General features: G+C 33.7%; 1 protein-coding gene across 21 annotated transcripts in view; it reads right to left on the bottom strand.

Annotated features, from left to right (window-relative positions):
* RAB3GAP1 (RAB3 GTPase activating protein catalytic subunit 1) overlaps positions 1 to 12,660 on the bottom strand; it is a 143,972-nt gene that overhangs the window by 108,327 nt on the left and 22,985 nt on the right. For all 21 annotated transcript variants that reach the window (XR_003129266.2, XR_003129270.2, XR_004807040.1 and 18 more), the window contains 2 exons: positions 8,742 to 8,874; positions 5,780 to 5,858 (listed from right to left, as the gene is read on the bottom strand). Coding sequence is in view for 13 of the 21 variants with exons in the window: in XM_035702248.1 (XP_035558141.1) it covers positions 5,780 to 5,858; positions 8,742 to 8,874 (212 nt within the window). In the remaining 8 variants the exon portion in view is untranslated. The remainder of the gene's footprint in view (positions 1 to 5,779; positions 5,859 to 8,741; positions 8,875 to 12,660) is intronic.

Raw genomic sequence — 12,660 nt, 5'->3', positions numbered from 1 at the left:
TCCCATTATGACAATTTTTAATAATAGAACTATTTTATCTAACAGATTACATAGGTACATGTTAAATAATAAATATAAATGTGCCTTAGCATCACATTCTCCAACTGAGAAAGCTAAGACATTCATTTTTATCATTTCTAAGTTACATTTTTCTTTCTTGCTACGATAAAGATTACAAGCAACAACAAAAAGCAGTATTTGTTATACCTGTTGTTTATCATGCATAGGAAAATCATGAAAACACACCACCAACTTTGGTTTGTTTTTTTTTTTTTTGAAGATTTTATTTATTTATTCATGAGAGAGAGAGAGAGAGAGAGAGAGAGGCAGAGATAGAGGCAGAGGGAGAAGCAGGCTCCATGCAGGGAGCCTGATGCGGGACTCGATCCCGGGTCTCCAGGATCAGGCCCTGGGCTGAAGGCAGCACCAAACCATTGAGCCACCCAGGCTGCCCAATACCACCAACTTTGAATGCTACCATTTTATATCTCTTACGTGTAAAGTTTCTTTCTTACTTTAGAAAGAAATCTATTCAGGGGTGCCTGGGTGGCTCAGTCAGTTAAGCATTTAACTCTTGATTTTGGCTCAGGTCATGATCTCAGGATTGTGAGATTGAGCCTCATGTCTGGCCCTGTGCTGGGTGTGGAGCCTGCTTAAAATTCTCCCTCTCCCTCCGCTCCAAAATAAAAGAAAGAAAGAAATATATTCAGAGCCTCTTCAAATAGTATAAAGAACATACACATAAAATAATAGATCACCAAAAATAGCAATGATAAATTTTTAAAAATTTTTGAACATATTTATACCTAGCATGTACAACATACCTGAGAAAATTTAAGTGTTCAATAAACAATTTGTTTTTTTCAATTTCATCCTCCCAGAGATCCCTGGACACTGCAATCTGTACCTTTAACTTATAATCTATTTAGATTAATTCTGATGATAAAATCTAGAAATTTTACACAGGATAGCTCCATTTCCTCCCCCCTTCCTTTGTGCAATACTCTCATTTTTGTTACATTTACATAGGTTATAAACCCAACAGTATAATGTTATAATTATTCCTTAAGCAATCTTATGGTTTTTTTTTAATTAAGAGACCATCCCTTTTATATTTACTAGAGTATTTCCAATGCTCTTCATTTCTTCTTGTGGACCCAAGTTACCATCTCTTTTGTTTTTTGTTTTTTTTTTTTTCAATACGGACTATAAGGTAGGTCTCCCGGCAATGAATTCTTTTTTTATATAACAGCACTGCTATTTCATCTTTATTTTTTCAAAGATAGTTTTGCTAGATATAGAATTCTTGGCTGGTAGTTTTTTTCCTTCAACACTCAATATGTCACTGTACTGCCCTCTGGCCGCCAATGTTTTTGTCAGCAAATAGTACTGTTCTTTCATACATGAGAAGTCATTTTTCTCTCGCTGCTTTCAAGATTCTCTTTGCTTTGGGTTTCAGCAGGTTGACAACAATGTGTCTAGATGTGGTCTGCTGTGTTTATCCCACTTGGGATTCACTAAGATTCCTGGGTCCACAATTTTTTTTTTTTTTTAATCAAATCTAGGGAAGTTTTCAGCCATTATTTCTTTGAGTATTTTTTTTTTCCTGCCCTTTCTCTTTATCCAGGACAGCCATTATTACATGTATGCTCTGGAACATCTGACACTGACCCACAGATTTCCTAAGTACTGGTCATTTTTCTCTAATCTTTTTTCTTTAGATTAGATTTGTTCTTTAGATTGGATAATTTCTATTAATCTTTCAAATCCCCACTCTTTCTTCTGCCATCTCAGATCTGCTTCTGAGCTCATATGGTGAAAGTTTTAGTTATACTTTCCACTCAAGGGTTTCCATTTGGTTCTTCATTATAGTCTCTACTTATTGAGATTTCCTATTTGACTCATTGACAGCATATTTTTAATTCTTTAAATATACTTCCTTTAATTCTTTGAACATATTTATACCTGCACTGAATTTATTGCTCAATCCAAATCTGGGCCCACTAAGAGTTGATTTCTGCTAACTTTTTTCCCACTTCTGTATGGGTCACATTTTCCTGTGTTGTTGAAAACTACATTTAGATAATATAGTAAAACCAAGTCTTGTTTAACTTTTCTGAGGATTCTTTGTATTTACTTATCAGATTTAAAAGGTACTATCTGCCTTTCCCAAGGTATTCAAATATTGATGTCTCTGTTCAATCATTTTATTCTTCTTAGCCTGGCTTCCCAGGGACTACCCACTGTCAGTGTAGCTTAGTGGTAATCCAGTAATTGAGGCAAAGACTATGCTCAAATACCTGAGCCCATAAGACTTTCACTTTCTGCTGATCTGTTGGGTGGGGGGATGCTGCATTCAAATTTACAATCAGTTCTGAAGTTTGGGCTCTCTCACATCTCCTCTGCACACTGGGATGTATACAGAGTGTATCCAACCATTCTATGGCCCTCATATATATAGTATTGTTCAATTTGTTAACATTTATTTACTGTGTTATCTCTTCTTACTCCTTTTCCTCTAAGTTGACCCTTAAACATCACATGTCTTTTTGGCCATCTGGATGTCTTTTTTGGAGAAAAGTCTGTTCATGCCTACAATTTTTTAATTGGGTTATTTCTCTCTTGGGTGTTGAGTTGTATCAGTTCTTTATATATTTTGGATATTAACCCTTTATCAGATATGTCATTTGCAAGTATCTTTTCCCATTCCATAGGTCGCCTTTTAGTTTTGTTGACTATTCCCTTCATTGTGCAAAAGCTGTATATTTCGATACAGCCCCAGTCATATCATATATTTTGGCTACTCTTATAAAGTTAAAAATATACAGTTACCATATGACTAACAATCTTATTCTAGGTATTTAACCCAGTGAACTAAAAATGTACTTTCACACAAAAATCTGTTCACAGATATTTAAAACATAAAACAGCTCCATTCATAAATGCTTGAACCTAGAAACAACCTTAATATCCTTCAACAAGTAAACAAACTGTGGTATACCCTTACAAGAGAATACTACTCAGCAATAAAAAGGAACTAACTACTGATACAGAATTACTTCAAAGGATTTCAGAAGCAGTATAGTGAATGAAAGAAAGTAGTCTCAAATAGTTACTATACAATTCCATTTCCATGACATTTTTGAAAGGACAAAACTAAAAACATACCAGTAACAGCAAGAAGTAGTAATTGACAAGAAGAGTTTTTTGGAGGTTACACAAGTGTCGTATATCCTGATTATGGAAGTAGTTTTTAAAAACCTATACATATGTGTTGAAGTTCGGTGAACTACTCAGGAAAAAAAAGTCAATTTTACTGTATTGCTAATTTTTAAAATTAAAAAGTTTTATTTATTTATTTTTAAGATTTTATTTATTTATTCATGAGAGAGACAGAAAGAAAGAGAGAGAGAGAGAGAGAGAGAGAGGTGTGATAGAGAGAGAGAGAAAGACAGAGGGAAAAGCAGGCTCCATGCAGGGAGCCTGACGTGGGACTCGGTCCCAGGTCTCCAGGATCATGCCCTGGGCCGAAGGCGGTGCTAAACTGCTGAGCCACCTGGGCTGCCCCCAGAAAGTTTTAAAGTACAAATGTAAAGGCTAAAAAAAACTACTAACAAGTGGTTTTCATTAATATAAAGAAATATATCACTAACAAGTACTTCATTAATACACAAAAAGGTTTTGCTTATTCATTCAACAAATATTCTTAAACTATGGACTATGTGTCAAACACAGTTTTAGGAAATAAATATTAAAAAGAGCAGAATGAATATACTTTGCCTGTGGAATGGACATGAACTGGAGGAGACTAAATGTCAGACTATAGTGGGTTACATAGTGTTCCTTCAAAATTCATGTCTATCTAGAAGCTTTTAAAAAAAAAAGATGAATGGAAATTATAAACAACATTCAGTTTGATAAACATACCATGTATCATTATCTGACTAAATCCTGACAATTATTCTTAAAGGTGCATATTATTTTTCTCTTTCCCAAAGTAGAAACCAAATAAAAAATACTAAGTAGGGCAGCCCGGGTGGCTCTACAGTTTAGTGCCGCCTTTGGCCTGGGGCCTGATCCTGGGGACCCAGGATCGAGTCCCATGTCGGGTTCCCTGCATGGAGCCTACTTCTCCCTCTGCCTGTGTCTCTGCCTCTCTCTGTCTCTCTCATGAATAAATAAATAAAATCTTTAAAAAAAAAATACTAAGTAACATGCCTAAAATTGACAATAAGTACTTGAGCTAGAAATTAAACATAAGTGTGTCTAATTCAATGTTTGGCCAAACAGTAGGTTCAATTAATGTTGAATTAATGAATACATGCAAAGTTATGCTCTATGACATCATGGTGCCTTTTGATGTATTTTTTCATTTTAAATGCATATATTCACGTTTAAAAGATCAGAAGAGAATCTGGATGGTTTAAATTAAATGGTAATGTATTAAATTCACTTATATTTGTTTAAGAAGTTTAAGTCCACAGTTTTTAAAAGATCAAGTAAAATTAAAGGCACATTTATTAAACAATATCCAATTTATTTGCATTTGCAATTAGTTTTCCTTTAATATGCTACATTCTACTTGCTATAGTAATCACACTAGAATGAAGACAACAGAATTAAAAGATATTATCATTTTCTCCTTTCTTAGAAATTCTTTAATAAAAAAAATCAAGGCGCACCGGGGTGGCTTGGTTAAGTATTCAACTCTGGATTTCAGCTTAGGTCATGATCTCAGGGTCCTAGAATTGGGTCCCGCATGGCATACAATCTGCTTAAGGATTCGATCTCTCCCTCTCCCTCTGCCCCTCCCTCTACTCGCACACACATGCTCTCTCTCAAACAAATAAATCTTAAAAAAAAAAAAAATCAAGAGACCAACTCACACCAACAGACTAATATAAAACCAGTATATAAATTTATTTTAATTAGATCTCTTTTCTTGACCATACTCTCATACTTGAGACATTTTGGTGGTGGTATGCTTCAATACCATTCCCACCAAACTAAGATAAAAAGAACTTTAAGAGTGATATACCTCATATTAATGTATCACATTTATAATTTAGATAGAAGTCATGACATTAGCATGTAACTGACATCAACATTTTATTTCAATTCAATTTCCAACAACACATATTAAGTTTTCTATGATATGTAAATGTTCTATGTTAGTCATTAGAATGATAGTTAGGCTCTACTCTAGATTATGAAATATATTGTGCAGGAAAAAGTTAACAGCAGGCCTGTGTCTACTATCCTTAGAATGGCCTGCATGCAACGCTGAACTTCAGCAGGCTCCCAGGAATTTGGATTTGAAGAGGGTTCTCAAAAAACCCTCCAATAAGAGTTATTGTACTTAAAACTGTTTATACAAATAATGTGTTTTATGCTAAACGTCTGCTCTCCTTCTGGGAGTCTGGAATTTTGTTATGTACCAGTCACAGGGTATCAGCCCCCAAATAAAAACTCAGAACTGAGCCTCCCTGGTAGAAAACATTTCATTTGTGTTGTCAGAACTTGTTGCTAAGGGAATTAAGTATGTTCTATGTGACTCTATTAGGAAAGGACTCAGACACTAGTTCCTCCAAACTTTGCCTCAGGCACCTTTTCCCTGTGTTGATTTTGTTTGTGGACTATCACTGAAAAAAAAACTGTCAGAAGTACAACCCTATGCTGAGTTCTGCTTGTCTTCCTATCCAATCACTGAACGTGGGGGACACATTGGGGTCTCCTGAACACACATACTAAAAGTTACCTGAATAAAACATATACCTACCATCTTACCAGGCAATGTGCTCTTGGAGGAAAGTCATTATTCATACACAACAAATCTTGCATAGACTGTGGAATAACATCTACAAAAACATTTAATAATGAAAAAATTAGTATGTTCATTCTAAGGCAAAATTTTATAACATGACTGAAAAAAATCACATTATGTAACAGGTCTTGCTAATCCATGTCGTTTTACAATTGCTTAAAGATTTATATCTAGGAATAGCTCTAAGATTTGGGGTGAGATAGAGGTCTCTCTTTTAAAAAGCCAGCTTCTAAAAACAAAAGTATTATTCCTATATGTATAATATTTTCCTTTCTTCAAAGTCATGACTCAAACGTTTCCTCATCCTTCCTAGAAAACCATGTTTTATCTGTTCTTTTTGGTGTGCCCCTGTCCTCTACTTTTCTTCAAAATTCTTAAGAGTCCTGTCAACACCTTATCACTTATCACCTCCTCTGGCTAGTCTTTGCTGGCCTCTGGCCACCTTACGCATTCTTACACAACCACTAACCAGCTTCCCACTAACTTATTACCCATGTATCTTTAACACTTCTGTTGCTATTTATAATAATATATGACATAAATGATCCTTACTTATTCATAAATGTATAATAAATTTGAAAGTATAAAGAATATTTATTTGTTCATAAAAATATTTCCTTTTGCTCTATAGCCATAATTCCTTAGCAAATTTATATTTTGTTAATTTTCAAAAAGAATAGGAGAATACTAATGACTTGATGCTTTAGCTGAAGCAATAAACAATCCTAACAAAATAAAACTTTAGTGCTCAAATCTTCTGACCTGTGATAATATAGTTTTAAATGTGTATCTTCAAATTAAATGAATTGATGGTTTACTTTAACTTCTACCATTATGCATACACTTTCATCACAACCAACTGAAACTGCACACAATACATATACACCTGCAAAAATAACCTAAATCCATTCATCTTCTCTCATACCATAGTCCTCTATATGAGTTCACCTCAGAAATACTGATTCTAAACCTCCTTATTATAAGAGCTTCTCCTTGATACACAATCCTTCCTCAAATTAACAGACTTAAGATTTCTCTACCTTTAACAGTTCCCTTCATTAGCAGAATGTTGGACTTAGAAATCTCTGGGCTACTACCAGTTCCCACCAGTTGTATATATTCCTCTCATCCCCTTCTTCCTAAAGTATACAAATTCATATTCTGGCATAATTATTTTATTTTGATATATAATTGTCTTACATATGTGTGTATATGATCAATGCTATCTGTTCTAGTTTATCAATCTGAATGCAGATGCTATCTACTTGGTTTTGTTTCTAAGATGAATGCATATAATAAAAAAGGTTTTATAATTTTATTCCTATACAAAAGGCAAATATTTCAGGCCTATACTTACAAATGATAATCTGTTTTGACCAGAAAAAAGTTTTCTTAATTTACTTTTTCAAATGAAATATAATTGACATATAACATTATATTACTTTCAGGTATACAATATAATAACAATTGTATACACTGGAAAATGATCACAAGTCTAGTAAACATCTGTCACTAGTTAACAACAAAAATTTCCTTGTCATAAGAACTTTTAAAATTTACTCTCTGCGCAACTTTCAAATACACAACACAGTACTATTAACTATAGTTACCATGCTATAGGTTATTTATATCCCCATGACTTATTTTGTAACTGTAAATGCGTACCTTTTGATCCCTTTCATCCATGTGGCCCACTCCCAATTCTACCTCTAGGAACCACCAATCTATTTTCCTAACTATAAGCCTAGTGAGTTTTGTTTTTACTTTTGTTTTAGATTCTACATATAAAGAAGATCATACAATATTTGTCTTTCTCTTATTTCACTTAGCATAATGCCATTAATTGCCCCAAAAAACTTTAACACACATTCTGCATATTTATTTATTTTTATTTTTTTTTTATGATAGTCACAGAGAGAGAGAGAGAGAGAGAGAGAGAGAGAGGCAGAGACACAGGCAGAGGGAGAAGCAGGCTCCATGCACTGGAAGCCCGACGTGGGATGCAATCCCAGGTCTCCAGGATCGTGCCCTGGGCCAAAGGCAGGCGCTAAACTGCTGCGCCACCCAGGGATCCCTGCATATTTATTTTTTGAGTGAGTGAAGAAAGCTATCTGACTGACAGCTCCAAAACTCATACTTTTTCAATACCTTGGTCATTCATTATTACATGCAACTCTATCTCAAGACTGAAATTTTGGATGATTTGACCAATGAACAACTAAAAGCACCAATTACAGAGATTTGGAGCAATGTAACCTATGAGTAACCATAAATACCATTTACTGAGTACCTAGCACAGGCCAGGTAAGATAGGTGCTCACATTTACAGTATCTCATTGAATCTTTCCATTAATCCTCCAGGTGATATTATTTCATTTTGCAAGTGAGATAATACAGATTCCAAAAGGTCAAGCAGCTAGTAAGAAGAAAAACCTGAATTTTAATCCACTTGATCAAACTTACAAACTCTTTTACTTTTAAATCCTTCAAATCCCAGCTTAGTTGCTTAATTCTTCACTACATCTTCTCTGATCTGTTAAAACTGATCTTTTCTTCTTTGAACTTCAGTAGCATCTTACCTGTGCTCTGGGATGGCACCTATCATTTTCTATTTTCTACCTCTGACTACTGTTACTTATTTATAGACCATATCTCCTTTACAGGGATGTAAATTTTTTTTTAACTGTGGGTTAAAAGGGCACTCAATAAATATTTGCTAATCTAAGTAATTTTGAAATGAATGCTAGTATGAAAGTTCCTCTAAAACGATCATATTCTATTTCAAATGTAGTGAAACAACTTTGCAAATGTAAAACCTCTCCAGAGGGCACTACTTAATTAAGAGACCTAAATTCATAACTCAAAATTATAATCACTCTTACAGTCAAGAGTTTCAAATGTGTAGTTAACAATTTACCTTCCAATACTTCATCCTTTCCTTCTTTATCAGCGGAGTCTTGTACAAGATAATGATGAGTGACTGAGAACTTGAAGTCAGCAAAGGAAATTTCATCTGATTTCTCTTCCCATGCGCCAGAAGTAAATATACCCTATATTTAACAATAAAATGGAAGAACATCCATGTTTAAAAAGAAAATTCCCCCCCAAAAAAAAAAAAAAGAAAATTCCCTTAGAATATTAACCATCAAATGATATACAAAATTATAATTTTTGAGTAATTTTTAAGATAAATATATAAAATCAAAAATACACAGTAAATCCCATGCTTCTTACATACAAAAAAAACACATCTCTACCATTAGCAGAATCTGAGTTACTTTTAGCTCAAAATGATAACATCTTATAAATTTTAAAATTTAGAAAAAATACATGACAATAAAACATACTATTATAAAAATCTCAAATCCAATAATATCATTATACAGTACAGAGCATTACTGGACATCAGAAACTGCTTAATAAAGAAGCAGTTTGTAGAATCAACTTTTAAGTGACATGACATTTGTAGCACTTACTTACTTAACATATTTTTGCAACCATGTTTACCAAGCTTTGTTATTCAGATATTTTCATCTAAATAGCAACTCCCTGACTGGAAACATTTTAATTAAAGTTCCAAAGAGCCCCCTCACTTATACAACATAATCATAAAAAAGGATTTTTCCCATAGGCCTCTTATCTCCCATAAGTACCACTTCCACAGGAGGGATATAAAGTCATTACAGCATAGCACCACTGTGAGGCAGGAAATACTAACCCAGCAACTTGCCAAGCACAGATAGTCCCAAACTAGACAGAAAATATGTAAGAAATGATTCTGGGAGTTACTGGGTTTTTATAAAAAGTGTTTTCATGACCATACCTAATATCAAAAATGTTTTATGTGTGTTCTTGGCAAATAATTCTAATTCTAAATGGAGTTAAAACATTGCTGCCCGCAATCTTTTTATTAAGAGAAAAATCACCATGTATGGTACATATCAAAAACTATAATTTTATATGTTGAGTTTCTCTAAAGTGAAGTTAACCTGTATTTAGACATATATGGCCCATACTAAAATTCTCAAATTGTAATAAGCATTATAATGATATGCATAAGAGCCTAGTATGCTATGTGGAATATGCACTATAAAGCAGTTAAGGATAAAACTAAGAACACGGAGAAGTCCAGAAAATAAGAGATAAGCTCATTGGTCAAGCTTGCAAAAAAGCTGAACTACTTTATTTAAAGGACATAAAGAAATATTATCTGACCCTAATTCTGGATTCTGGGAACTACTATCAACCTTACCAACAGCCATCTGAAAGAGGATTTGGTTGCATTCAATAAATAGGAGGCATCCAGGTTCTGTCTCCCAAACAGACTTCTGAGGATAATTAAACAGAAAAACAACACTCTAATCTCGCTCCTTCAACTCCAGTATGATGCAGTTCTTTGACACCATACTGATATTTATTATTAGAATCAGAAATAACAATTCTAGTTCAAAGTTAACCTAGTGATTCATCAAGAATAACCTCTGAAGTCCCTGATTAGACAATAAAAATAAGTATATATACTGGAAAGAAATAAAACTATCTGCATTCACAATGATCTGATATGTACCTAGAATATCCAAAGCAACCTACAAACTACTAAAACTAACTGATGAGCTTATGAAGTTGTGGAGTTCAAGATCAATATATAAAAGCCATCTTTGGGGATCCCTGAGTGGCTCAGCGGTTTAGCGCCGGCCTTTGGCCCAGGGCATGATCCTGGAGTCCCAGGATCGAGTCCCACACCAGGCTCCCTGCATGGACCCTGCTTCTCTGTGTCTCTGCCTCTCTCTCTATCATGAATGAATGAATGAATGAACGAATGAATAAATAAATCTTAAAAAAAATAAAAAATAAAAGCCATCTTTTGGGACGCCTGGGTAGCTCAGCAGTTGACTGCCTGCCTTTGGCCCAGGGCGTGATCCTGGAGTCCCAGGATCAAGTCCCACACGGGGCTCCCTGCATTGAGCCTGCTTCTCTCTCTGCCTGTGTGTCTGCCTCTCTCTCTCTCTGTCTCTCATGAATAAATATTTTTTAAATAAATAAATAAATTTAAAAATAAAAAATAAAACCCATCTGTATTTTTATAAACAAGAAGCAAACACTTGGAAAATGAATTTTTTTTAAAATACCACTCTTACAACATCAAAAGTAAATTAACTAGAAATACATATGATGAAATATAAGCAAAGAACTCTACCTAAGAATGCTTCAAAACATTGACGAGCAATATTAAAGACCTAAAGAGAGCTAAATGTACATGGACTGGAAGATAATCAGCATTAAGATGTCATTCTCTTCAAACAGATCTATAAATTCAACATCATCCTAATCAAAATCCCAGCAGGCATTTTGTAGAAATTGACAAGCTGATTCTAAAACTAACATGAAATCCAAAGGACTTAAAATACCTAAAATAATTGATGAAAAATATATTACCTGATTTTAAGATTTTGCTATAGTAATTAAGACAGTATAGTATAAAGACAAACAGATCAATAAAACATAATAATTCAGAAGTACATTCACACTTATACCTCATTTTACAACAGAGGAGCTACTGCAATTCACTAGGGAAAGGATGGTTTTTTCAACAAACAGTCCTGGAATAATAAGATATTAACCTGGAGGAAAACAGAGAACTGTCTTTAAACCCTTGAGATAGGCAAGATTCCTTTGACAGAACACAAAAGGCACTAACAATAAAATTAAAAATTAATAAAATGAGGAATACTCAAATACATAAAATAGTTAATAACAAACATAAAGGAACTAATTGATAATAATACAATAATAGTAGCAGACTTTAACACAACACTCATCTCAATGGACAGATCAACTAAACAGAAAACCAACAAGGAAACAATGGCTTTGAATGACACAATGGAACAGATAGATTTAATAGATTAACTCAGGATATTCCAACATATAACAGCAGAATACATCTTCTTTTTAAGTGCATAGGGAACATTCTCCAGAACAGATCACATTTTAGGCCACAAAACAAGCCTCAACGAATCCAAAAAGAATGAAGTCATACTATGCATCTTTTCTGATAAAACACTATAAAACTAGGAGTCAACCACAAGAAAAAAATCTGGAAAGACGACAAGTACATGGACATTAAATAACATCCTACTAAACAATGAATGAGTCAACCAGGAAATAAAAGAAGAAATAATAAAGTACATGGGAAAAAAAGAAAATGAAAACGTAATAATGGTTCAAAACCTTTGGGACGTACCAGAAGCTGTTCTAAATGCGAAGTTTACAGCATGTCTACCTCCAGAACCAAGAAAAATCTCAAACAACCTAACTCCCTTACATGTAAAGAAACTTTTTATAAAAAGAACCACTAACAAAACCTAAAACCAGCAGAAGGCAGGAAATAATAAAGATTAGAGAAGAAATAAATGAAATAGAAATCTAAAAAAAAAAAAAAAAAAAATTAAATAGATCAATGAAATCAGGAGCTGGTTCTTTGAAAAAAGTATCAATAAAATTGATAAACCTCTAGCCAGATTAATCAATAAAAAAAGAGAAAGGCTCAAATAAATAAAATCACATTTGAGAAAGGAGAAATAATGACATCAAAGAAATACAATTATAGGAGAATATTATGAGAAACTATATGCCAACAAATTGGACAACCTAGAAGAAATGGATAAATTCCAAGAAACACGTAAACTATCAAAACTGAAAGAGGAAGAAAGAGAAAATTTGAATAGACCAATAACCAGAAAAAAACTTAAATCAGTAATCAAAACTCTCCCAAAAAACTCAAGTCCAGGACCAGATGGCTTCACAGGTGAAATCTACCAAACATTTATAAAGTTAAT

The sequence above is a fragment of the Canis lupus genome, chromosome 19 (genome assembly GCF_003254725.2).
Source record: "Canis lupus dingo isolate Sandy chromosome 19, ASM325472v2, whole genome shotgun sequence".
NCBI lineage: Eukaryota > Metazoa > Chordata > Mammalia > Carnivora > Canidae > Canis > Canis lupus.
Note: the sequence above shows the minus strand (reverse complement) of the source record. Positions and strands in the feature narration are given on the sequence as shown.